Source organism: Microcaecilia unicolor, chromosome 3 (genome assembly GCF_901765095.1).
Source record: "Microcaecilia unicolor chromosome 3, aMicUni1.1, whole genome shotgun sequence".
In the NCBI taxonomy this organism is placed as follows: Eukaryota; Metazoa; Chordata; class Amphibia; order Gymnophiona; family Siphonopidae; genus Microcaecilia; species Microcaecilia unicolor.
This window is the reverse complement of record NC_044033.1, coordinates 151,259,123-151,286,200: the sequence shown is the minus strand read 5'-3', so window position 1 is coordinate 151,286,200 and position 27,078 is coordinate 151,259,123. Positions and strand designations below refer to the sequence as shown.

At 41.9% G+C, this 27,078-nt stretch overlaps 1 protein-coding gene across 3 annotated transcripts in view; it reads right to left on the bottom strand.

Moving 5' to 3' along the window:
* TAF5L (TATA-box binding protein associated factor 5 like) overlaps window positions 1-27,078 on the bottom strand; it is a 79,450-nt gene that overhangs the window by 37,429 nt on the left and 14,943 nt on the right. For all 3 annotated transcript variants that reach the window (XM_030196476.1, XM_030196478.1, XM_030196477.1), the window contains exon 3: window positions 10,516-10,660. In XM_030196476.1, the coding sequence (XP_030052336.1) occupies window positions 10,516-10,657 (142 nt within the window). In that variant the 5' untranslated portion in view covers window positions 10,658-10,660. The remainder of the gene's footprint in view (window positions 1-10,515; window positions 10,661-27,078) is intronic.

Here is a 27,078-nt window from a genome sequence, read left to right as displayed (position 1 = left end):
GAAAAGCTACTAAAATGGTATGGGATTTGCATTCCAAGACATATGAAGAGAGACTTGCTGACCTGAACATGTATACCCTGGAGGAAAGGCGAAACAGGGGTCATATGATACAGACGTTCAAATATTTGAAAGGTATTAATCTGCAAACAAACCTTTTCCATAGATGGGAAGGTGGTAGAACTAGAGGACATGAAATGATATTGAAGGGGGGCAGACTCAAGAAAAATGTCAGGAAGTATTTTTTCACGGCGAGAGTGGTGGTTACTTGGAATGCCCTCCCACGGGAGGTGGTGGAGATGAAAACGGTAACGGAATTGCGTGGCATAAACATAAAGGAATCCTGTTCAGAAGGAATGGATCCTCAGAAGCTTAGCGGAGATTGGGTGGCAGCACCGGTGGTGGGAGGCGGGGCTAGTGCTGGGCAGACTTCTACGGTCTGTGCCCTGAAAATGGCAGATACAAATCAAGGTCAGGTATACACATAAAGTAGCACATGTGAGTTTATCTTGTTGGGCAGACTGGATGGACCATACAGGTCTTTCTCTGCCATCATCTACTATGTTACTATAATGCCTCTGTATCGCTCCATGGTGCTACCTCACCTTGAGAATTGCATTCAGTTCTGGTAGCTATATCTCAAAAAAGATATAGCGGAATTAGAAAAGACTCAAAGAAGAGTGACCAAAATGATAAAGGGGATGGACTTCCTCTCATACAAGGAAAGGCTAACGAGGTTAGGGCTCTTTAGCTTGGAAAAAAGATGGCTAAGGGGAGATATAATGGAGGTCTACAAAATCCTGAGTGGTGTAGAACAAGAAGTAAACTGATTTTTTACACTATCAAAAAGTACAAAGACTAGGGGACACTCAATGAAGTTACATGGAAATACTTTTAAAAACAAATAGGAGGAAATATTTTTTCATTCAACGAATAGTTAAGCTCTGGAATTCTTTGTCGGAGGATTAGCAACAGTGGTTAGCATATCTGGGTTTAAAAAAGGTTAGGACAAGTTCCTGGAGGAAAAGTCCATAGTCTGCTATTGTGGTAGACACGGGGAAGCCACTGCTTGCCCTGGGATTGGTACTATGGAATGATGCTACTTTTGGGTTTCTGCCAAGTACATGCGACCTGGATTGGCCACTGTTAGAAAAAGGATACTGGGCTAGACGGACCAATGAGCTGAACCAGTATTGGTATTCTTATGTTATGTACCAATCTGATAGAGTTGATTGTTGCTCAACAGCTCTCAAGCTATTTAGATAATTATCAAATTCTGCTGCCTTCTCAGTTTGAGTTCCAAGCTCTACATAGCACTGAGATACTGTTATTAACATTAGTGACTACGGTTAGGGCTTTACTGGCAACCGGAATGCAGGTTATCCTGCTCCAATTTGATTTGTCAACAGCGTTTGATATGGTAGACCATAAGCTGCTGCTTATAAGAATGGAGGAGTTAGGTATCACAGGACTGGTACTGAACTGGTTTGAGAAATTTTTGATTCAGTATAAATATGTCATGAAAATGAAAGGGGCTCTCTCTAAAGATTGGGCACCTCGTTGTGGAGTGCCACAACAGTCCCTGCTGTCGCCTATTCTTTTTAATGTTTTTATGAGCTCCCTTGATTCCTTATCCCTGGGCTTCTGATAAAATTATCTGCGGAGAACATTTTTATTTTGATACCTGTACTGGGAAATAATAAACAAACTCTGATGTATATAGAACCTTCAGGCCTGGGTTATTTTTCTGAAGCTGAAGTTCAATGTGAATAAGACCAAAGTTCTCTGGTTTACTAATCAAATGGATCATTTATCAGATGTAATTCAAATAGAACAAAATGAAAAAACAAAGGTTGAACAATCATCCAGAGTACTAGGTATGATACTGGATTCATCTCTGTCCTTTGAAGCACAGATTGATAGCTCATTTAGGAAGGTTTCCATAAAGTTAGATCTTACTTTCATGAGCACCATTTTAGGCTGCTTGTTCAGTTTTTCTTTTTAGCTCAACTAGACTATTGTAATGTCTGTACTTGGGTATATCAGTGAAGCAGAATATGGCAGCCCGTATGATATTTAAGAAGAGTAAGTTTGATCACGTGTCCATTACAGGCACAAATATTTTTTTAAAAACTTGCTGCTTAAGTTTTAAGATCTGGTTTTGATTAATTCCTATTCAAGCTTCTCAACTGGCTTTGTGTTCACCCAAGTTAAAGTTCTAGTCAGTTGTTACATTGGATGGACCTTTTAAGTCCATCATTTAAAGGTATTAAGTTTAAAAAAGCTGTGGAGACCTCTTTTTTTTTTTACATCAGGCTCCTCATGTTTGTAATGATCTACCATTAGGTCTTAAACATCAAACCTCCTATGATCTGTTTCAGAAAGATTCAAAAACCTTCTTATTTAAGAAATTTATGATTTAGATATTGTAACTGTCTCATTTCTATCTGTGTTATATTTTGTTTGTAATTATATAGATACAAAATTGTTAGCTGCTTTGAACCTATAAAGAGAATAAGTGGGTTAAAAATGTCAATTTAGATTAAATTAGATTAGCTTAGCTACTAGGGCTTGAAGCTGACTCTGCGAACTGAAGTGACCGCCACCAAAAATATGACTTTCCAGGTCAAATTCTTTAGATTACAGGAGACAAGTAGTTCTAAAGGAGCTCTCATCAGCTGGGTTAGAACAATGAGATCCCACGACACAGTGGGAGGTTTCACTGGGGTCTTTGACAACATTAAACCTCTCATAAATCAAACAACTAGAGGCTGTATTAAAGATCTTATCTGAATTTAGCTTCAGCGGTCCAGTATTAAATTGGTTTGAATAATTTTTGAGGAACAGACAGTATGTAGTTCTGAAGGATGATAGGTTTTCTTCTCCATCGGTGTCCCCTTGTGGTGCTCCCCAGGGACCCCCCATATCTCCACTTTTGTACAATTTGTACATGAACTCTCTTGGATAGATCATGTTGAACCTGGGTGAGCTCATACTGTCTTATGCTGACAATATTTTTTTCCTGAACCCTGTAGGTCATGGAATAGAATCTGTTACTTTTTTGGTTAACAGATGTATAAACAGGATAAATGATTGATCTGTTAAGGTTAAGCTGAACAGACAAGACCAAGATATTATGATTTTCACTGGACTTGGCTAACAACCCTCAAAAGATTTTGTGTGAAGACGGATTCCAAAGTTTTGGGAGTGGTTCTGCACTTGTCATGAAACATGGAATCACATATTAATGGTTTAATTAGATGAGTCTATTTCAAATGGAAATAACTAATTGTGTTGAGATCTTATTTTCTACATGATCAGTTTAGGATTATTGTGCAGTTAACTATTTTATAAGTGTTGGATTATGGAAACTCCCTGTATTTGGGATTGCCGACTAAGTTACTTTCTAAGATTCAATTGATTCAGAACTTGACTGCTAGGTTAATATTTTGGAAATCTTGACTGGATCATGTAACTCTTTTGTTGAATGCACTGCACTGGTTGCCTGTATAGTCTCGAATAATATTCAAAATGAAACGGGCGCTAGCAAGGTCCCCCCCTCCCCCAGTTCCAGACCCCTCCATCATTCCCCCCCCCCAGTTGCAGACCCCCCTCCCGCTCCGAGTTAGACCCCACCTCCCTGCCTTCCTCCCTCCGATTTCCGGCCCCCCCTCGAAGTTCCTGACCCCCCCCGTGTCGCGACCCTCTGGAGCCCCCCTCCCGCTGCCAAACCTCCTCAGCCGCTGTTGCGTACCTGTGCTGGCGGGGGACCCCAACCCCCGCCAGCCGAAGTCTCCTGTTGTTGGCCGCACAGCTTGAATGACAACCCGTGGAATCAGTTTGTGCTTGTGCGTCTGACGTCAGACGCACGCACACAAACAGATTCCACGGTGTAATGCGTCGTGACGTCAGCTGAGGCTTCGGAGACCCAAGTTACGGACACAGGCAGCCAGGTTTTAGAACATTGGAGGTGAGAATTATTATATAGGATGGGTTACTTTTGATTCTTAAGCATGTATCTTGTAGTGAACCTCCTTGCTAAAGCTTTGTGGCCATAAGACACAACATGGAAGAAACACCCTTCTGAAAAGGCTCCTTGCTAAGCTGCATTTTGATCTGTGTGGGTGTTTCAATATACCTTATTTGCAGTTGGGCAATGGTGATGGGGAGGGGGGAGTGGAAGAATAGGAAAGGGAGCATACACTCCTTCCCAGCCTTCTGCTCTTCTTGCTCTGGGATAGGACAATCAGTAGAGCATTCATTCTCTGAGCTTGAGGGAGATTGTCAGAGGAGATGTGTGCCAAGAATCATTTGGCAGGCATGCCTGTAGCATGACTTGACTTTTGCAAGAGTGCTGAGAGCAACAGGGATCCGTATCCCTATCTCCCATGCCTATAACATCATTTGCTGGTGCCAAAGAGGTCAGTGAAAGGGCAAGCCTGTAACAGGGCCAGAGCAAACAGCCATACCCTTTATTCTTCTTCTTAGACACACTGAATGTCAGACCGTTTTATTTCAGTGACTGCTGCTGCATCAGTAGGAATTAAAGAGGTGGGGTGGGACGGGATATGATATTTAGAAGAGCTGTCATGCACCTTCAGAAACAGCACTGGTTGATTTTGGGAAACTGAGAAGAACCTGTGAAGGCTTGTGAATCCAAAATTGATAGAAATAAATAGGATGTAATTTCTGATTTTTTTTGCATGATAAGTTGGTTTGTTATAGAAACCTGTGGTGGTGGTATTGGAAAAATCTGGTTTGTTCATCAGGCTCCAATAATCACAACTGGGAAAAATAGAGCGGAGAGGGTGAAGCATTGATTTTTCAGAATAGTTGGGTTGTAACCAAGAAAACAAAGGGGCAGACGATCTGCAAACTCCAAAGTGGAAACTGTACAAAGCAGATCGTTAATAAACCAAAATATATTTTATTAATACGATAGAGATAAAATATGCATACAATAGATAGCCCGACACAGGCCGTGTTTCGCCCAACTGGGCTGCTTCAGGGGCTAAAAAATATAATAAATGAATAATAAGAAGCAGATCTAAACATCTAAATAAAAAACATACAACAATAATATAATAAAATGATAACATGAAAATTATATAAATTTAAAAGAAACAACATTAAAAATACAGCCAAATGTGAGCTTGTACCATTGAGAGCCAAATGACATTGAAAATATGGTCACATAAAGGTTATAGTATTAAAATCTATAATATCAAAATCCCACAGACTCATAGTTCAAATTGTAAAAATCATGTATATTGATCACAGGTGGTTAATGTATACACAACATGCATAAACAAATATATATTATAGAAGTCCAAAAAAAAGGTTTACAATTTTATTATATTATTGTTATATGTTTTTTATTTAGATGTTTAGATCTGCTTCTTATTATTCATTTATTATCTTTTTTAGCCCCTGAAGCAGCCCAGTTGGGCGAAACACGGCCTGTGTCGGGCTATCTATTGTATGCATATTTTATCTCTATCGTATTAATAAAATATATTTTGGTTTATTAACGATCTGCTTTGTACAGTTTCCACTTCCTAGTTGGGTTGTAATACATTTAGGACTAGAACCTATTCAAACTGTGACTGTTTATTGTTAAGGATGAAAGGAGAATGTCCATAGAGGACATTACAGGTGTACTGCCTTTCATGTTTAAACAGTGTTGAGTGATATTGAGTTACTAGTAACTACTTACTGTAATCAATAAAGTAGTTAACTACTAATTCACTATCCCAGTAACTGTAATTAATTACTTTTGATGAGTAACTAGCACAACATGACATGACAGAAGATGTGGTTGGCATAAGTTAGTCAAACCTTCTTGAAATATGCAATATTCACACTGGTAAAGGAAAAGCAATTAATTACTCAAAGCAGGTAATTGTAATCAGTAATCAATTACCTTCCTAAATAAGTAATTTAGGTACTGTAACTAATTACTTTAAGCTGAGAAGTAACTAGCAACTATAAATACTTACTTTTGAAGAGTAACTAGAATGACATGTGCCCCAATGCCGAGATGAAAACGTGGGTGTCAGCATCAGTTCAAGTCCCTAAACCTGAAAGTTAACTTAACTGAGGCTTCAAGGCCTACTCAGAATGTCAGACAAATGCATCTGGGAGATGTTGCAAGCAGTCCTGACCCCCTCCCCCCAAGTCTGATCCATGGTGATGTCACTATAATTAGATAGGATGTCTCTCTATTTGATGGGATTGGCCTGATGAGATTAGTTGGCCTGAAGGCATAGGAGCCAACTTTTCAAAATTATTGGGAGTGCTAAGCCCAGTGAAAATAACCCCTCCCTGGACACATACAAGGAAGCTTCTCAATAATTGGGGGTGCTCAACCACCCACAGAGTTGGCTCCTATGCCTGAAGGGATTAGTTAATTAGGGTAGCCAGACAGGCTATCTTTGAGAACAGGGCCTTCAAAGGAATACACACCTCCTTGGTAATCAGGAACAAACCAAACTATTACACAGGAATATGCTAGAAAAAGAGAGTTCAGGGAGAAAAAAGGACATGTTCACACCAAGGATGGGGGCACACACACATTCAGACCCATACCCATACACCCCATCATACCTGCAGACCATCTTTCTAGGAGAGCCATTTTACACACATCCCCTCTCCTCAGTCCTGACAGAAGATAGATACTCATTCACTGACAGACATACCCTAAGACACACTGAAGCAGTGCTGTAATATCTTTCTGCCCTGCTGTAGGCCTATTTCTATATAAAATAACTTTTTCCAAGCCACACCTGTGTGTTGTATTATTGTGCTATGAAACCTACTGCCCCTGAGAAGTGGATCCCGGACAAAGAAAGGAACCCAGAACCAGACAAAAGGCAACGCTGACCTCTGAGGACCATAACTGGCAGTGGGCACTAGAGGTCATTAGCACCGGATTAGCACTCGCATTTGCCAGTACACAATGCTCAGAGGCCCTTACCACAGGAAACAAGGAGCTCGGCAGCAATCAGTGCTAATCGCATGCTAATGTAGTCAAAAGGATTTAAATGAGGTCATTTTCTATTCCCTCTGATGCTCAGAGAACAGCGCTAGGGAGGTAAAATTCTTAACTCTCACCTGGAAATAATACATGTAGCCAGTCAGGATTTTAAGATTACCACAATATGCATGAGATACATTTGAATATACTGGAGACCCAAGTAAAACTAGGATATCTGGTCAAGATACCAAGGAATACTTTACTTTAAAGTGGAATATTCCAGACTTTATTAAGCAAGATGTCACTGAATGTTCCAAAAATACTTTTTGTTGCAAAGATAATGTAGAGCCTAAAGTACCTAACCTAGGGTGGTATTTTAAGGCATATAAAGTAAAAGCTGCTTTTTTTCAGTCACCCAAGCAATATGTGACCACAAACAGTTGGAGTTTGGAAAGCTCTTCGTAGACCACCTCCTATGGATTTCTCAAAAACAGGGACAGATGAGGATGATCTGGCATCAATACACTCTAAGAACTCTTATCCATTTAGTGATCTAATCACTCAAGTGTCTCATATTAGATACTTTTCACACTTTGTACCAAGGTTGGGGGGGGGGGGGGGGGGAGAGAGAGTGTCTCCAGGTTAGCACAGAAGGTCTTAAAGTATGGGAGTGGCTAAAACAAAAGGATGGGCTTAATCTTAAGGAGAACTATAAACCAGGGCAAGCATATTACTCTGCTAACCTCCAGGTAAAACATTAAATCCGCAAGAAAGACGTAAAATAAGCTCTGGGTATATCACTTATCTGATTGAGAAGCTGTGCTTAGGGGTAGGTGGGTGGAGAGAATGAAATGTGGTTAGGACTTAGTAAATGTTGGCTCTCTTCATGGTATGTTAACCTGAGGGAAACTGGTAGATTATTGGTATAAACATGAGACTATAGGAGAGGGAGTTCAGATATGTTCTGAGCTGCAATGTGTTGGTATCCAGATAAATACAAGGTAGGCATCTATCTGTATTATTTAGGTGGTACTTAACCCTTGAACATCTACAGAAAATGTATTGTTTATTTTGTTTTGCTAATCATTTGGAAATGTGTTGCAGTAAGATTATTGATGTTTTGTTGTGTTCTATTGGTTTTATTAAATTCTATGTATGTTCTTTTGTTACCCGCTTTGGGTAAAGGCAGGATACAAATGAAATAAGTAAATTCCAACTGCCCACTCAATGGTTGGAAGACATGTCTGTAGGTGATAGGTTCGACATTACATATTTGGTGAGGGTGTCCAATAGTTGAGGCTTACTGGAGGCAAGTGGTAGACATTGTTAAAAGGACACTGGGAGTTGAAGTACTTTGAGCACTGCAGTTTGTTCTTAACACCATATGTAGGGTACTGAGGCTGAGCAATAAACTGATTAGGCTGCTATCAGTAGCAGTCAAGTTTTTATTGTTGTCCATTTGAAGTAGAATAGGGCACTGAGCACTGAAACATGTGTAGACAAAGTATGAGAAGTCCATTCTATGGAAAAGATTATGGCACAGTTTAAAGGGAGATCTTTGCACGAGGGTGGAAAAAGTTCTGGAGAAACTGGATTAATAAGGAAACATAGCAATGATTTGAACGAGCACAGAGATACACGAAAAATTCTGGACTATCTCTCCTTGATTTGGAAAAGTGTTTAAGCCAACTACAGACATGTGTAACCAACTTAATGGTTCTGGTTTAGAATTTAATATATGCTTGTTTTTGAAAAGGGTCACATACTGTATTGAACTGGTACAATGAGATTTACCCCACAGATTACAGGCTTTGTAAGCAGTGGCATGGGGTAGTCTGGAGGGTGAAATGTTTAGCTGTGTCTATAGCTATTTATACATGATATATCCATTGGTGTCTGATTTACCTAATAAAGTTAGTAAAATAAAAAGAAAAGAAAAATAGGATGTGTGGAGAGAGGTCGTTATTACTTGGTAATCTGGGTTTACGTGAAATCAGCATGCTAAGAGATAAATGATAACTATGCAATAACACTATCAATTTTAAGTACATCACAAGTAAATATGATACTACCTTGAGTTTTAAATCCATATCACATTATTCTACACAATTGGGTTTTGTTACTGATGATTTTTTAAAAATATAATTTATTTGAAGAAACTTGTGCAAAATTAAGACCTTTGACTTTAAGGATTTCCAAAAACTCTAGAAAACATTGCAAGTGCAACCCATTTTTCATCTTATTGTGGTTAGTGACATATAAGAGTGAAACATTTAAGGGAGAAATTTTCTTGCCTTTTGAGTTTTTCAGAATTCTAACAAAAACGTCCCAGACCTATGGATTTATGATATAAAGAAAAAAATATAGGTTTAACAAAGAATTAAAGGTTCTCATGTATAGTGACAAAAGAAAACTCTGCAGTTTGGCAACAGGATTAAGCTGGCATAAAGGAGAGGAACATTATTTATTATGGACAGTAATCATTTTTAGTGAATTTCTTCTGGCTTTGTTAGCTGAGCCCAGACCATCAGTTATCTGTGGTATAACTCATAGAAACTCAATTGACATACAGGAAAGAAATCCATCATTTTGGATTTCTTTTGCTTATATATCAAGTTTGATTTTAACCTTGTTGCCAAGACGATTTCATCAAATTAGAAAAGTGAGGATCATGAAATGTGCTAACCAGAGTCCTCGTCAATAAACTCATCACCACAACTGAAACAAAAAAAATTTCAAGTATATATAAAACAAACATAAAACAAAATAGCCAGAATCCTATATAATAAAAAGCACCTCCAACATTGTGAAGCTGACTCCTTGGCACTGTGGCAGTGTAGGGTTCGTAAGTCTGTAGTTCAGCATTTCATTGGCTCTCACTGTCAACGAAGAACCAATCAGATAGAACGGAACTTGGAGGAAGGAAGTGGAGTGGATTGAATCTCTAACAAACAATCATATACAGGGAGGTACGAACATCAGTGGAGAATGGAAGGGAAGACAAACATTTAATCACTTTGTCACTCACACACATCACACACACACACTGAATCACTCTGTGTATCTTTCTCTTACACTGTCTGTAAAAAACACTGTCACTCTCAGTCTCTCACATGGGCAACTGTATGTTGCATTCTCACGAGTAAGGAGCTCTTCTGATGTGATTGTTAAACTGATTGAAGGGCCCGAACAAGGAAATCTTTTACCACATTGTAACACAGTTTACACAAAAAATATTGTATATAAAGAAATCTTACACATGTAAACAACAATTATATTCAGAATACAACCGTGGAAACATTAATGGCAGGAAATCATTACATTGCTAGCGCCCATTTCATTGCGTTAAGAAACGGGCCTTTTTTACTAGTAGTAAATAAAACCTAGAAATGTGGTATTCTGAATGTGACAATTCATACTATCCTAAGAGAAGAATTTTTAACAGCAACATTGAAGTCCTCCTAAAAGAACTACTTTGATATCAGTGCACCTAAAACTGAAACTGCCAGGCTACTAAATACACACAGCATGAGCCAAAATACCTGTCAGATTGGCTGCCATCTCTTCCGTAGTCTGGCACAACCGTAGCCCTTGTTTCAGGGGGCCATCTGTATCCATAAACTGTCGACGTTTGAGGTAGCAGGTCACTGCCATCTGAATTTGCTCAGAACGTATCCGCTTCATGACCTATACAGAAGTACACAAATGTCACCACAAACACATGCTGAAACTTCATACTACTGTCAGAACTTTGCTCTCCCCAACACAGCAAAGACTTAATTACAGCATATGGGGTAGGTCCCCAATAGTTTGGTGGCAAATGTTGCATATATTATCAGAGTGTTGTCCAACAGAGTTACTACATTCCAATAGTGTGTGGTGCATGATACATTTGGACCCAAAAGCCAGTGCGCACTGACAAGATGCACCCGACACGGGCCGTGTTGCGGAGCGCAGGCCTTCATCAGGGGTCTTTATGAATAAATATGACACAATATAAACATTTACACAAAATCATATAAATATATATAAAAGATATATCAAAAAGACATTGTACAGGATGCAACTCATAAGAAACAGAATAAAACAGGACCATCTGTGGTATTTGACAGTGAAATAAAAAGTCATTGTGAAGGCAACAGGTGCTACTGTACTCTTATTGAAAATAGTGAGAGACTAAAATAACTAATATACTGTGATCTACCATCCCTACAAGTGATAAGTGTGTGTTAAAGACTAAAAAAAAAACTCTCACTAAAGGACAGGTAGGGCAATTTATCTGAGACACACACACTTGTTTATTCACATACTTATCACTCGAGGGATGGTTGGTCATAGTATATGAGGTTTTTTTTCCCCCCAGTCTTTCACACACACTTATCACCTGTAGGAATGGTAGGGAAAGATGATGAAAATATGGGATTCTGATGTATGTTTTAAGCATCATATACAGGTTGGGACATTGCTTCATCCTTTTTTTTTTGTCCAAAACTTACCTTGTGGAACAAAGTGTTAACTATATTTAAAGGTGTTCTGCAGACCCCTCTAGAGTGAAATTATTCCACTTTGCTCTTGGGAGATAAGTTTTGATCTATCAGTACTTGGTTATTCCCAATGAAGTGAAAACTCCTACATCTAGCAATATTGCAGGTTAGAAACGTTATACTGCAATTTTGGATATCCAAAGGGGAACACCCCCCCCCCCCCCAAACACTTAAAAGGTATATAGCACTAATGCATAAGTAAGCAACAACTGAACTTTGCACCCATCAGAAGACAAAGAAGGACTGGCTGCTTTACATGCAGCTTTTGGGAGCATTTTAGGTAATGTTACCCAATAGTGTGAGCAGGGAATTACAGTAGAGGGTGGTTTTGGTGCTCTATATTAATCCTACATAGAAACCTTGTGGAACAGGCCAAGTGTACCAGCTGACAACTTACCTGCAGCACATTATCTCCCTCCCACAATATACTCGAAGCAAGAGGAAAGAGCAGATTGAACCCATTTACATGAAGCTTGCTTGTCTGCTCCCAAGTCAGGCAAAATGTACCAGCTGACATGCTGAACTGCCATGAATTACCTGCAGTGTCACCTCCTTCCTTTTCTAAGCATACTGGAAAAAGAGAGAGAGAGAGTGTGTGTGTGTGTGTGTGTGTGTGTGTGTGGATATGTGTGAAACGGGGTAGGGTTTGTGCAATATCACTTCAGACCCCCATCACTGAATCCTGGTTTTCCTCCTATGGCATGTGTAGCTACTATTTTCGCCTGTCAAGACAGCCTTTGCCACTTCCCAGTAAAGGACAGGGTCTGTCTCATGTTCCACATTATGGGCTTTATAATCCTTCCAACTTTTAAGTAGTGTGGCCTGAAAAGCCTGATCTCTATATAATTCCGTTGGAAAGATCTAATGCCGACCCTGCCCCAAAGACCTGGACGGTACATACTCCATCTCCACCCAGGCATGATCTGAAATTGCATAGGGACCAATGTATGTTTTAACTACTGACCCAAAAAATTGTCTTGAGACCAGCAGATAGTCAATATGAGCGTGAGTGAAATGAGCTCGAGACAGGTGTGTGAAATCTCTCTCCTGCGGATGTAGCACTTGCCAAACATCAATTTAGTCTAACTGCCGACACAGATTGGGTAGCCCCCTACCATCATAAGTACATAAGTAATGCCACACTGGGAAAAGACCAAGGGTCCATCGAGCCCAGCATCCTGTCCACGACAGCGGCCAATCCAGGCCAAAGGCTATTGATCCTGCAGGGCAAAACCTATCTAGAGTGGGATCCATTACTGCGTTAAAATCTCCCCCCACCACTGTGGCTCTCGGCTCACAAGTCATAAGCTGAGATGTAATTAGTTTATAAAATTGGCGATCATACTGGTTAGGGGCATATGCATTCCCTATTAATAACTTCTGTTGTGTTATTGTTGCTTCACATAAGAGAAATCTCCCTCCTGGGTCTATAAAAAGAGGGCTAACCTCATCTGCTACCCCCTTCCTAAACAAAATGGCAACCCCTCCCTTCTTCCCTGGGCTGCAGTTGACACACACTCTCCCACGGCTGACATACACTCTCCCACCCACAATGTTTTAAGTTTGGCATGTTCTGGGGCATTCAGATGGGTCTCCTGTAATATGGCAATATCAACTCTATGGTGCTGAAGGTGCTGCAAATTTTTGAGTGTTTAATCGGGGAGTTAATTCCCCCTACATTCCAGGTTACTATCTTCAGAGCGCACCCCATCCACTGGACTTACTCTTCCCCAAACATTCTTTCCATATATGAAGGAGGAGGCGCCCCAGCCTACACCCCCTCCCAATGCCTCTTGTGATCTCTGTTAAGTCCATTACCCTCTCAATTCTCCCCCAGACACATGAAATACCTTCCCAGTTCCTAGCCCTCTATCCAGCCCCGTCTCCCACCCCTTCCCCTCCCTAGTCCCCTCTACTCCCCTACTACCCCCAATCCCCCTTCTAGACTCTACTTTGGTTCCCTGTATGGAACCGTCACGTTCAACACCACCCATCACCCCTCCCCTCTCCTCCCAGATACAACCTGCAGATATAACGACCTGCCGAAGAACATATCAAGAAAGAGAAAAGAAAAAAACAAAAACAAAAACACTTTCCATCTGAAGGAGCTCAAAAGACCCACATTTTAACCTGTCGATTTGGCTTCCAGCTCCAACATATACCATTATATCTTTAAGGGAAAACAGACCTCCGCACCATCAAGCCTGATCACACTGAACTGTCCCATATTGTAAATCCTTTCACTTTTTGACATCCGGCTCCCACAGCTATAATTCTGGCCATGTTAAAAAAAAAAAAAAGTCTTCATTGGAAGGAGCTCAAACGACTCACATTGCAAAGTCTGTCATGATTTGGCTTCTGGCTCCAACGTATATCATTATCAGGCTCATTTTCAAAGCACTTAGCCTCCCAAAGTTCCATAGAAACCTATGGAACTTAGCCTCCCAAAGTGCTTTGAAAATATGCCTCTATGTCTTTAAGGGGAGACAGACCAATGTACCATAATACCAGATCCCACTCAACAGTCCCACAGTACAAATCCTTTCACGTTTTGTCTTCTGGCTCCCCCAGCTATAGATATAGCCGTGAAAAAAACAAACAAAAAAACCTCACACATGCTGGATATATCCCAGTTTAGAAATCTCACGTATTAGTGTCTTTCACAGGTTAGTCTCTGGCTCCCTCAGATCTTATCAGGTCAATGAAAGAAAATCGCTCCACGCAGGTTTGTATCTCTATCTGAAACTCACCTGCTCTCCCTCATCTCGAGCGGCCATCTTAATTAAGGAGACAAGGTTCCCACCTCAAAACAAACGTGCTTCAACAGATTGTAGGAACTCCTGCGCTTGCTCTACCGAAGTGTATATCTTCGTTTCAGACTCATGTCACCCTTAGTTTGGCAGGATACTGGAGGGCAAATCGGACCTTAAGAGCAAAGAGTCTTGAATACACCGGTGAGAACCGCCTCCATTGTGGCGCTACTGCTGCAGAATAGTCCTGGAAACATAAGATTTTAATATTATCGTACCTCAGTTCTTGACCACTCCTCAAAGCTTGTAGTATATCAGATTTGTGCACAAAGTTAAATAGCCGGCAAATCACCACTTTCAGTCTCGTTGTAATCTGTTGATGAGGGCCCACCTGATGGGCCCGCTCCACCTGTAGGTCCCCCACGGAAGCCGGGAGCTTCAGCTGCTTCTTCAGTCAATTCTCCAGAAACCCTCGCAGATCGGTGTCTCCCAGCTCTTCCAGCAACCCACAAAGCGTAAGTTATTTCTACGGGATCGGTTCTCTAGCTCCTCGAGCTTCTCCTCGTAGCCTGATATCAATTTTAGCAGCCGGGTATGTTCCTCCTCCATCTTGGTCACTCTGTCCTCCAGGATCCCATGTCTCTGCTGGTACTCCGCAAAATCTTTACTAAGCTGTCCCATGTGTTCTTGTAATTGCTCTAGTTTATTATCTATAGGGCTAAGTCTTTTATCGAACAGGATTTCCATGGCACCCGTAACCTCCGCCGCCAACTAGTTTGAGCCAATTGTGGAAGCAGCCGGGCTCGCCGGGGCCGCCATCTTGTCTTCTCCCATCCGCGCTTTTTCCTTCTCTTTTCGCACTCCTTTCGCAGTCATAAGCAGGGAGAAAATTGGTATCCAGACACGCCTTAGACTTCAGGGTAGCTAGGAAGCCCAAAGTGAGCCAAATTAGCAGGTCGAAAATGCTTAAAATCGAGGAATTAGTGGTGGGCTGGGAGGAGCGGGGTTTTTAGCAACCGCTCCTGAGCATGGCGTCACGTGACCTCCTCCAAAACATTTTTTTACTGATTAATGCAGTCTTATCTGGTCACAATAAGTGATTTGGAGGTTTTACAAGTCTAAATGCTTGAAGTGCAAGATAAAAAGTGTTTCCAAAAACTAGAGTGCTTTTTGCTGGTTCAGTCACCAGTGACACCTTATTACAGGCTCCTTTAACAAAGCTGCGCTAGTGATTCTGGCATGGCAAATGCAACGAAACCAATTCAATTCCTATGGGCTTCGTCGCATTTGTCACCCCAGAATCGCTAGTGTGGCTTTGTAAAAGGAGCCCTACATTTGTTAAGCAGAAGTCACTTTGAATCCAAGAGTGGATCAGACTCATCAAAAATCTTCCTATGCAGGCCCACAGATTGATGACATGTCCCTACAAATCTTGTGCTCTCTCTCTCTTCTTACACCGTCCTTTCAGTTTCACACTCAAAACTCCACTGTGTTTAAGAAATTCAACCGTGGGTGTGCAGCCTTAAACACTCAGAATATGTGTATGTGCTTATGCTGCACCTTTAAATGAATGTTTTGATGGGAGGGAAAGACTATTGGAACCCCTGATGTGCCAGAGGATTGATCCTTTCCCTAATTCTCATGCATCACAATTTCACAGAAATGAGTGAACTAAGAAACGGACAAATTTGTGTTAGGGGTCTATGGGTTATTTTATGTTTGAAAGTATTTGGTCATCTTACTTTCAAATGTTTTGTTTTCTTCTTTAGTTTTAAAGGTGATAAATAGAAATAAAACTCAAAGAAAATAAGATGACACCTTTTTTACTGGACTAACTAAATACATCTTTGATGAACTTTTGAAGGTAACCCTTTCTTCTTCAGATCAGAAATTCAGAAATTAGCAAATGGTGACGCACCAGAATATATCTGTGAAGCATTCCAATGACAGTCTCATGGGAAAGGTAGAGGTGCGGGGATGAGAAACGGGATGGATGATTAGAGGGTGACAAAGAAATATAATTTTATCATTTATAATGTGATAGGAAACCCAGATCTTTGTTATGTCCTGTCTGGTGGGTGCCAAAATATTTCATCATTTTAATTTGAAAGGTTTTATATTCCTGGACGGTTTTGAAATTTCTTTTTCATTTTTGCTCGCGACATCGATGAGGAGGTGGGTGCTGTAAACTCTCACAGCCATTGAACTTGAAGTCAGCCAGTGAGTTGCAACGCTGAGGTGGCCGGATTAAATTACTGTAACTGTTGATGGTAGGACATATTTGGATTATTCTGGGTTGTGAATGAGTCTTACACTGAGAAATTAGCCTTTACATTGTATGATACTCTGGAAGAAAGGCAGGAGAGAGGGGATATGATAGAGATGTTTAAGTATCTCTGTGGCATTAATGTAGAGGTGAGCCTTTTTCAAATGAAGGAAAACTCCAGAATAAGAGATCATATGATGACGTTAAGCGGTTATAGACTCAGGAGTAAGCTAAGGAAATACATTTTTATGGAAAGGGTGGTGGATGTGTGTGTGTGGAATAGCCTCCTGGTGGAGGTGGTGGAAAGAGACTGTCTGAATTCAAGAAAGCATGTGACAGGCACTTGGGATCTCTTAGGGAGAGGAGGAGATAATGGATGCTGCGGATAGGCAGACTGGTTGGGCCATTTGGCTTTTATCTACAATCATGTTTCTAAACCCTTACAAAGGAAACCATGTGATGTGACACCAGCCAGTCAACCAGTTAACTTGGTCCCAGAAGGGCTTTGACTAATGCAAGGCTACCTTTACTTCAGGAAGCAGGTGAAAGCTGGGCTCTTCTCCCAAGCCTTTAATGGGTGTGATGACTGACTAGCTAGTTAAACATGCCTAGACTAACATTAACTGCACATACTGAGGCAGGATTAGCTTACCATGTGAACTCAGATCAGTTGCCCACACCTTCTCTGACTGCATATGCAATTTTTAACATTTAATTAGACAAAGAGTAGGCAACATATCTCAACTCCTAACTTTACTTGTCTATATTCCTTCCAAATGTCTATTAAGATGTCAGCACAATAAACTTTAAAACATCATTCATCAGGCTTCTAATTAAATTGAATGTTTTACTATTATTTAAAAATATTTACAACCTGATTTATCTTACAGTCTAAGTGGGTTACAGCTAAAACATACATAATTAGTAAAAACAGACATCACAAAACTCACTCAAAAGCAATTCAGATCAACTAAACATAAAGGAGCCATTATCCTACTGTCATCCTGAAGAACTCTATCTCTATAAAATGATGAGAACAAATCGCCTCTTCTTCATGCTATGAAATGCCTGCTGAAACAAATATACCTTTAAGAGCTTTCTGAAGAGCAAAAGTTGAGTAAGTGTCCACAGTTCAACAGGTAGTGAGTTTTAAAGCATTTGGCCAGCCATAAAAAAATGTGTTCTTGCTGGCCCTTTTATTAAAGGATCAGTAAAGGGAGGGGGGAGGGGAGGGAAGGCTTAGAAGTGGGGTCGTGGAATGTAAATGGGTTGAACCATCAGGGGAAACGTAGCCGAGTGTTTAAAGAACTGAATAGGCTGCAATGGGAAGTGGTAATGCTGCAAGAGACGCATCTGAGACCAAGGGATGTGCACTTGTTGCGACATAGGTCTTATCGGAAAGTATTGACACACCAGGGATGGGACCCTAGAAGGGCTGGAGGGGTGGCTATTATGGTGCGACACATCTGTGGGCTGCGCATACAGGAGGAATTTTGAGACTCGAGCGGTCGCTGTCTGGGAGTAAGGGGGCATTTACAGGGTGAAGAAATTACAATTATTAACATCTATGCACCAAATGAAGGCCAGAAACAGTTTTTTGATTTGTTGAAGGGTGAGCTTCATGGTTTCATCAAAGGTCAAGTGATAATAGGAGGTGATTTTAATATTGCCCCAGATGCAGATTTGGATCATTCCAGAGGACGAGGCGGGGGTGGGGGGGCGCAAGGCATTGTTGTCATTTCTGAAGGAGTGTGAAGTGGTAGATGGGTGGAGACTGCTGCATGGGACACAAAGAGATTATACACATTTTTCTTATACGGCACAATCATACGCCCGATTAGATAGTATCTGGATTCATCGCAATAGCTGGCATCTGTTAGAAGTGGCAGAGATAGAGACTTGCCAGGTCTCTGACCATGCTCCCGTATGGATCAGACTCCAAGGGTTAGAAGGTAGAAAGAGGGCGGCCAGTCCAAGGTCAGCGAACCCACCCGAAATGGCAGAGAGTAGGCCAGAGGCGTCTGCAACGCCAGAAGTCAGCGGGTCGCCTTACCTGAGAGATCATCGGATTGTGGGAGGTTGGATGAAGTATGGCCGGCTGAATGCTAACGGTACACTCGGGGAAGCGAGTGGAATTGGTTGGCTGTTTGACTGTATGCATTTGGTTGAAAAGTTAATTTGGGTTGAATATAATATGCCCGGGTTGCTCAGAGGGCTATCAGAGAAGAGTTAATGTTTGGCAGAAATTGGAGGTGGAAGAGGGCAAGAGGGTCACGTCCCTCCTTGTAAGCTCCGACCTAACTTTGGGTTCGGATGCCAAAGTTATGGGGTAGGGTTGGGGGGAGGGGGGAGGAGGGTGGGGAAGTTGAAATCGTTTGGGGTAATATGTTTTTGGGGGGAGGAAGGTGGGGAAGGGAGGGAAAAGGGAGTATCATCTTGGTACATGATAAGATTCTCAGTGGACTAGATAATACATTACCATACTGCCATGTTTAAATATGTTACTATAAATGTACGGGGTTTAAATTCCCCGCAAAAGCGTAAGCAGATGTTCAGAGAAATGCTGCGCCAAAAGGCAGACGTGGTGTTTCTACAAGAGACCCATCTCAAAAGACAGCATGAATACCTAGTAAAGCATAAACAATATCCCAACATAATCTGTGCATCCAGTATAGAAGATAAGAAAAAAAAGAGGGGTTTTGATTGCGCTCTCGAGTTCTTACCCTTGGATAATACATAAAACAATTAAAGATAAAGCGGGCAGATATCTACTGCTGATAGTCTCTAAATGTAATGTGTATTATACTTTATTGTGCGTCTATGCACCCAACGAGGGTCAAAAGGTGTTCCTGGGAGAACTGGAGCGGGTCCTCCGGGATCATGTCAAAGGCAATTTGCTAGTGGGAGGAGACTTTAATTTGACGACTAACCCAAAGTTAGATAACTCGGGTGGTGCAGAAGGCTATGCCAAAGGGGAACGTACGGCCTTTAAGGCATGGATGGCAAGATGGGGACTCATGGACCTATGGCGAGACACTCATGGGTTGGAAAAAGACTATACTCATTATGCACCCGCACATAACACATACTCGAGGATCGATTATTGGTTGGGGGATGTGACCATGAGAACCAAAACAGATAAGGTGGCGATAGAATCATGTACCTGGTCAGACCACTCTATGGTAATATTAACAATGTAATCAGATACTCAGGAGAAAAGGCGAAAGCCCTGGAGATTAAATGAGGCGCTGCTATTAGATCCACAAAATATACCTGTAATAGAAAACTATATCATGGAATATATAAAGTACAATGACACGGGAGAGGTACACCCAGCTCACGTATGGGAGGGCATGAAAGCGGTCCTAAGAGGTCAATTAATAGCTTTGTAGTCCCATACTAACAAAAAAAAGACAGAGCAAGAGAGTGACCTGCGAAAAAAATAGAACTTAGTGAGAGAGCTCATAAACTGGACCAGACGGATACAAAAACGTTGCAGGAATTACAGCAATATAGGGCCAAGCTTAATGAATTGCAATTATCAGATATAGAACACCAGATGCAACAAGCCCAGCAAGAACATTTCGAATTTGGGAATAGAGCTAGTAGGCTCCTGGCCAACAAATTAAAAAAGCAAGCTCAGAGGAATTATATATCAGGTATATATGACAACACTGGTAAACTGCTAACTCAAGTAGAAGAGATACAAACAATATTTTGGGATTATTATGACCAAATATATAAATCAGAACAGGAAACTACCCAGGGAGATATAGAGAAATATTTACAGGAAATCAGGCTCCCAAAACTATCTGAGGAAGCACTTGAAACTCTATCAAACCCTATGACATTAGAAGAAGTTGAGACAGTGATCAGGAAACTGCCTATGAATAAAGCCTCAGGGCCGGATGGCTTTCCCGCGCGTTTCTATAAAATGTTTGCTAAATGGCTGGCTCCCTTATTGCTGAAGGTAATAACATCCTTTGATGAGGCAGGGGAGCTACCGTACTCCTGGAGACTGGCCGAAGTAGTCTTAATACAGAAACCGGGAAAAGACCCCCTGAGCTGTGGCTCGTATAGGCCCATATCGTTATTAAATATTGATTATAAAATCTTCACTAAAATCCTTGCAAATAGGTTACAGAAAATGTTACCACATATCATACATGATGATCAGGCGGGCTTCATAGAGGGCAGACAGACGTTTGATAATATCAGATGCCTGCTGCATATAATCCAGCAGGCGTCTGACGAGGCAGACTCGGTAATTTTGTTCTCGGTAGACGCGGAAAAGGCCTTTGACCGAGTGGAATGGTCCTTTCTGTTTGCTGTCCTAGAACAGATAGGAATGGGGGGGAGATTTCTAAAGTGGTTGCAATTGCTATACACAAGCCCTATGGCAATGTTAAAAATAAATGGATCTCATACGAAATTGCTGAACTTGGGAAGAGGGACGAGACAGGGGTGTGCAGTTTCTCCTCTGCTTTTTGCACTGTCAATTGAACCCTTAGCTAACAAGATCAGAGAACATGGGAATATACGGGGAGTAATTAGAGGGAAGCGAGAGCATAAGATTATGCTCTTCGCTGATGATGTGTTGATGACATTGACTCGCCCTGCACAATCGCTTGGGCAGGTGATGGAGGAATTGCAACAATACGGGAAGATGTCGGGATTTAAAATAAACGTAAATAAATCAGAGATACTTAACCTTACCATGCCCCAGGAAGAGGCCCAGAGGTTGAAGGCACTATATCCGTTTCAATGGCCAACCAAAGCAATCAGATATCTAGGCATAATGGTCACACCTAGGATTGAGAATATAGTTCAGGAAAATTTCCCAAAGAAACTGAAGGAGTTGTTTGAAGAGCTGGACAGATGGGAAGGCCTAACAATAACATGGTTGGGTAGAATCCATGCTGTAAAGATGATGCTTTTACCTAAATTGCTCTACTTATTTTTGGCACTCCCATTGCCGATTCCCCGAGCTTTCTTTCAACAACTAAATAAGAAAATGTTTGCATACATTTGGAGAAAGAGACCACCGAGAGTACGAAGGAGTATGATGTTTCAAACTCCAGCAAAGGGTGGAATGGGAGTCCCTAATTTCTATCTATATTACCAGGCGGCACAACTCAGGATTCTAACGGGGTGGGATCCAATGAACAACAAGAAGTGGCTACATTGGGAAAGAGCGTGGCTGGGGACCCGATACTTGAGGGACATATTATGGGGTTCGGGAAGAGAGATCTTAGCAGCAGCAGGGAAAGTCCCGGTGGGTCTCAAACACTTACTAAATACATGGCTCCAAGTCAGGAGAAAGGTGTTTCCAGATAGAAAATACTTTCTACAGATGGCTATACGAGGGGCACCGGGCTTCCCCCTTGGGGTAGAAGAGAGAACGTACTCAGTGTGGGCCAAGAAAGGGCTTGATAGGCTGGGACAGCTATGGAGTAATGGAGAAATAAAAACCTTTGAAAATTTGCAGCAAGAGTTTGATCTAGAGGAAAGGGACCTAGTATTTTATGTCTGCCTAAGGAGCTACATTTTGAGACGGGCCAGGGATGAACTAGAACTGACTGAGACAAGGTTGGAGCAAGCGATGAGAGGGGGGGATGGGAAATGTAGCATAACACGCCTATATAGAGCACTGCTCCTCCTCTCGTCGCCCCAAGGTTTTTATACGAGACGATGGGAGGAAGACCTCCAGACACAGTATTCAGAGGAATGGTGGGCGGCTGGGTATAGACATCTGTTGAAGCCAGCCGTTGCCCAGCCATTGGCAGAAAACGGATATAAAATTTTGTATAGATGGTATTATACCCCGGTGCGGCTACATAAAATCTATCCACAGCTTACAACAGACTGCTGGAGAGAATGTGGGGGACGAGGGACATTTTGGCACATCTGGTGGGATTATCCCCAGGTTCAGGGGTTTTGGACCGAGATTTTAGACATGATATATATGATATGATAAAGATAACATACCCGGCTCAAGCCCAATACTGCTTACTGAATACACGCCCAGGGAAGAGCCCTATACATTGCCATAAGCTGGTTATCCATCTCCTGGGAGCAGCTAAAATAGCGTTAGCTCAAGCCTGGAGACAGAAGGAAGTCCCCAAAATGCAGATAATAAAAGGTAGACTGCACCATCTCTATCAAATGTCAAAGTTGACAGCTATCCGTAAAGGGCAAATACAACAATTTCAAAAAATATGGCAAGAGTATGAACAATGGAAGGGAATTTAATGAGGCTATGACATGAACCGATGATGGGGGGGGGGGGGGGGGGGGGGATAAGGGAAGACTAGGGGATCAAAAAGTATCTGAGGTAATTGGATGTTTTGAATAACTATGTTCTATTTCTGTAATAATTAGCACATTATATTGAAGAGAGTTTATTTTCTGTATTAAGGAAAAAGAAATTGATGTTATTTTACCAAACTGTATATACTGTTGGCTAAGTTGTATTGGAGCTAAAGATTTTGGTTGTCATTTGTGATCTGCAACTATTCATTAATAAAAAAATTGTTAAAAAAAAAGAAGGTAGAAAGAGGGGAGGGGGTTGGAAACTCAATGAAACTTTATTGGGAGATGAAGGGGTGAGAGAGAATGTTAGGAGGGCAATAGAAGAATTTTATCTGTTCAATGATAATGGTGAAGTATCGGACGGGTCCTTATGGGATGCCATGAAAGCGGTGGTGAGAGGTGTTTTCCATCAAATGGGGAGCGAGGAAAAAAAGAGAAAGGGGGAGAAAATCCTTAGAGCTGCATACACGCCTTGGGCTCCTGGAGAAATAGCATAAAAGAAAACCTACTAAGAAGTTGGGGGAGGAACTTAAGGAGGTGCGGGGGGCGCTGGCACAGTTGCAAATGATAGACATAGAATATATGCAAACCAAGTTGAAACAGAGAACCTTTGAGTTTGCAAACAAGTCCAGTGCGCTTCTGGTGCGCAGGCTACGGGCTAGGCGAGTTAAGACACTCATTCAAAAATTAAAGGATGGTAAGGGTGGTTGGTATTATGGGGATACAGAAATAGCTAAAAGCTTTCAGCTATATTATGAACAATTGTACACAGTTGAGACGGAAATGGTAGAGGAGGGATGGGGTCATTCCTTGATCGGATACAGTTACACAAACTAGATGAAGTTACACAAGTTCGATTGGGGGAGCCGATCCGGAGGGGGGAAGTGGAGGGGGTAATTAAAAATCTCCCAAACGGAAAAGCCCCAGGGTTGGATGGCTTCACTGTGCGGTTCTTTAAATGTTATGTCGCAGAATTGGGGCCTCAGCTTGTCCGACTGGGGAACGGAGTTCTGGAAGGAAAGGACTTTGAGAACTCAATGATGGAGGCAGGGATCTCCTTGCTGTTAAAGCCAGGGAAGGATCCCACTATATGCGGATCCTACCGTCCCATTTCTTTATTAAATGTCGACGTTAAGATAATAGCCAAAGTGTTGGCTAATAGGCTGGGACGGGTATTGCCTAGGTTAATAGGGGTCGACCAGTCGGGGTTTATTCCAGGCCGCCAGGTGGGGGATAACATACGTCGTACCCTCCATTTACAGTGGGAAGCGCAACAGAGACTCCCGGGGACCCTGATGTTAGCGATAGATGCTGAAAAAGCACTTGACAGGGTGGACTGGGAGTTTCTGAGAGAGGTGATGCGACGTATGGGTATCAGTGAAAATTTTTGTAGGTGGATAGCAGCTTTGTACAGAGCCCCAATAGCTTGTATTCAGGTCAACGGTCAATATACATCATTTTTCACAATTGGACGGGGGACTAGGCAGGGCTGCCCCCTGTCACCGCTGTTGTTTTCTCTTTATATAGAGCCTCTAGCTGAGATGATACGGAGCCATCCTGAGTTTCGGGGCATTAGAGTGGGAAAGACGGAGCATCGTGTAGCCTTATATGCACATGACCTGCTGCTGTATGTGACAGACCCAGGGCAGACATTGGAGGTAGTGGAAGAGATGATGAGGGAGTGTGAACGGTATGCTAGGTTGCGAATTAACATAGATAAATGTGAAATACTGGGCATTTTGATTTCTAGGGGAGGAGGAAACCACTCTGAAAGGCAGATTTGCGTTCAAGTGGGCCACAAATTTTATTCGATATCTGGGGGTTCTGATTCCAAAGGATTTAAATAAACTCTTCCACCTTAATTATGGGAAGATAACGAACCTCATTAGGTTGGAATTATCGCAGTGGAAGGGGTTGTGGATGTCTTGGTGGGGGAGGATGGCAGTAATAAAAATGAACACTCTACCCAGGCTGTTGTTTTTGTTTCAGTGCCTGCCGGTGGCGGTACCGAAAGGGACGCTGCGTCGGCTACAATATCAGATTTCCAAATTTGTCTGGGAGGGCAAGCATCCCCGGTTAGCAGGGAAAGTGCTATGGGGAGAAGTAGAAAGAGGGGGCAGAGCTATGCCGCTGTTGGAATGGTATTATCAGGCAGCGCAGGTAAAGATGATTCTAGAATGGGAAAGGAAAAAGTTAAAGCCAGCAGGTCAGGTGGAACAGGAATACTTTCCAGGGAGGCAGTTAAAATCACTGTTATGGACTACTGAGGGACTGGGGGGCAGGTTAGTAGGGGTAGACAACCCATTCCTAAGGCATCTCCTGCAGGTTTGGGAGGAGTTTCGGAGAAAAGGGGGACATGGAGAGGGAATATCTACTAGGGCGGGGATACGATGGGAGCCGAAATTTGGGGCAGGAAAGGATAATAGGGTATTTTGGAGATGGGAACAGTTGGGTCTTTCCATCTTTCGAGATCTATTACAGGGTGGTCAAATAAAAAGCTTTGAGGAATTGAGACAGCAGTATGGTCTTCCTGAGGCGGATTTCTTCTCATATGCCCAGGTCCAGTTCTTTATGGGAGCAATGCGTTGGAAGGGGAGAGGGGCACAGGAAAAGGAGAGTTTGGAGAATTTATGGGGTATATTACAGAGGGTGCCTAAATCCAGTTCAGTGATTTATAGATTTATTAGAGGGAGTGATTCCACTCCTTTTAGCTTTAAGGGAGCATGGGAAAGGGATTTAAATTATAGCTTTAATGATCAGGAATGGGAAAAGATATGCAGGGAGGTCCAGAAGGCCTCTACATGTGCCCTAGTGCAAGAGAATGCTTATAAGGTACTTACCAGGTGGTATTATACTCCTGAGAGACTTAAACGTATGTACCCTGCAGTATCTGATCGGTGCTGGAGATGTGGACAAGATAGGGGCACATTCTTACACATTTGGTGGTCGTGTCCACAAGTATTACCCTTTTGGATAGCAGTAATGAAGGCTATGGTAAAAATGACAGGAGATTCTTTGGTGTGTAGCCCACAGGTGTGTCTGCTTGGATTCCAAAACGAAAGAGAATCTTGGGAACAGAGTAAAATATTACGGTGGGGCCTGGCGGCGGCAAAATGCCTGGTAGCTTGGAAGTGGAAAGCCATTGATCCTCCTTCCATGGGCGAGTGGAAGAGGAAACTTGAACAACTCATAGAGTTGGAGAAACTTACAGCCTATCGCAGAGATGGGGAGTTATGGCGAAAGAGGGGTTGGGCTCGGCTACAAGAGTGGGTAGGGACGATAAAGGTATAATAGGCATGGGCGGGAGGGGGGACGAGGGGGAGAGGGAGGGAGGGGGTCCGGGTGGGGAGGCATGGGAGGGGAGGGCTATAAGGGGTAGAACATGGTTGCTAAGGAGCTCCATCTCGGTGGAGGAGGGTGGGAGGAAGGAAGGTTTTCTTCAATTTAAGAGATTAGGTGGAAACCAGTTTGAGCTCTTAGTTATTTTCAGTTGCAGTGAAGAAGATGCACTGACGAATTATTGGATATGTATAGTCTCTGCATTAGGTGTGGTTGTTGTTTTATATTTATCGTTGTACATATGATATCAAACCTGTTCAATTAATAAAAATATTCAAAGTTTAAAAAAAAAATGTGTTCTTGGTTAGGAACGCAACCCACATAAACATAGACAATCATCTTCAACGGAACCCTATTCTATGCTTATTTGATAAGTGTGATCAAGAGGGGGAACTGGATGAAAAAGAAATAATGGTAAATTTTTTTCTAGTGGTAATATGTGAATAGCCTATGAGTGGAAAAACAGTAACTCACCATTCATGACACGGTGGCATCACAGGTTAACTATGTCATATTAATGGAAAGATGACCTGCTTTAAAACAGGATTAATTAGATACATTTGGAAAACAGCTTGGGTTGTTACAGATTTACTTGGATAATGAGAAAATGTGAAAGGGATGACTTTTACAGAGGGGAGGGGGAAGGATAGAAGAGATAATGATGTTCAAGTCAAGACAATGTGTTTCAATCAAGCCATGTTGTCCAATGTTTTAAAACTATACTAGCAGTTGTTTAATCAGCAAGGCTTTTTGCAGGAAATGTATACTGTGTCATTATGGATTTTATTGGCTTTACATATTTCAAACATAAATTGTACAAAAAAAAGTGCTCACAGATTTTTGCCAGCTATCAAAATTTAGTAGAAGGAATATCAAGAAAACCAATTCCTGATC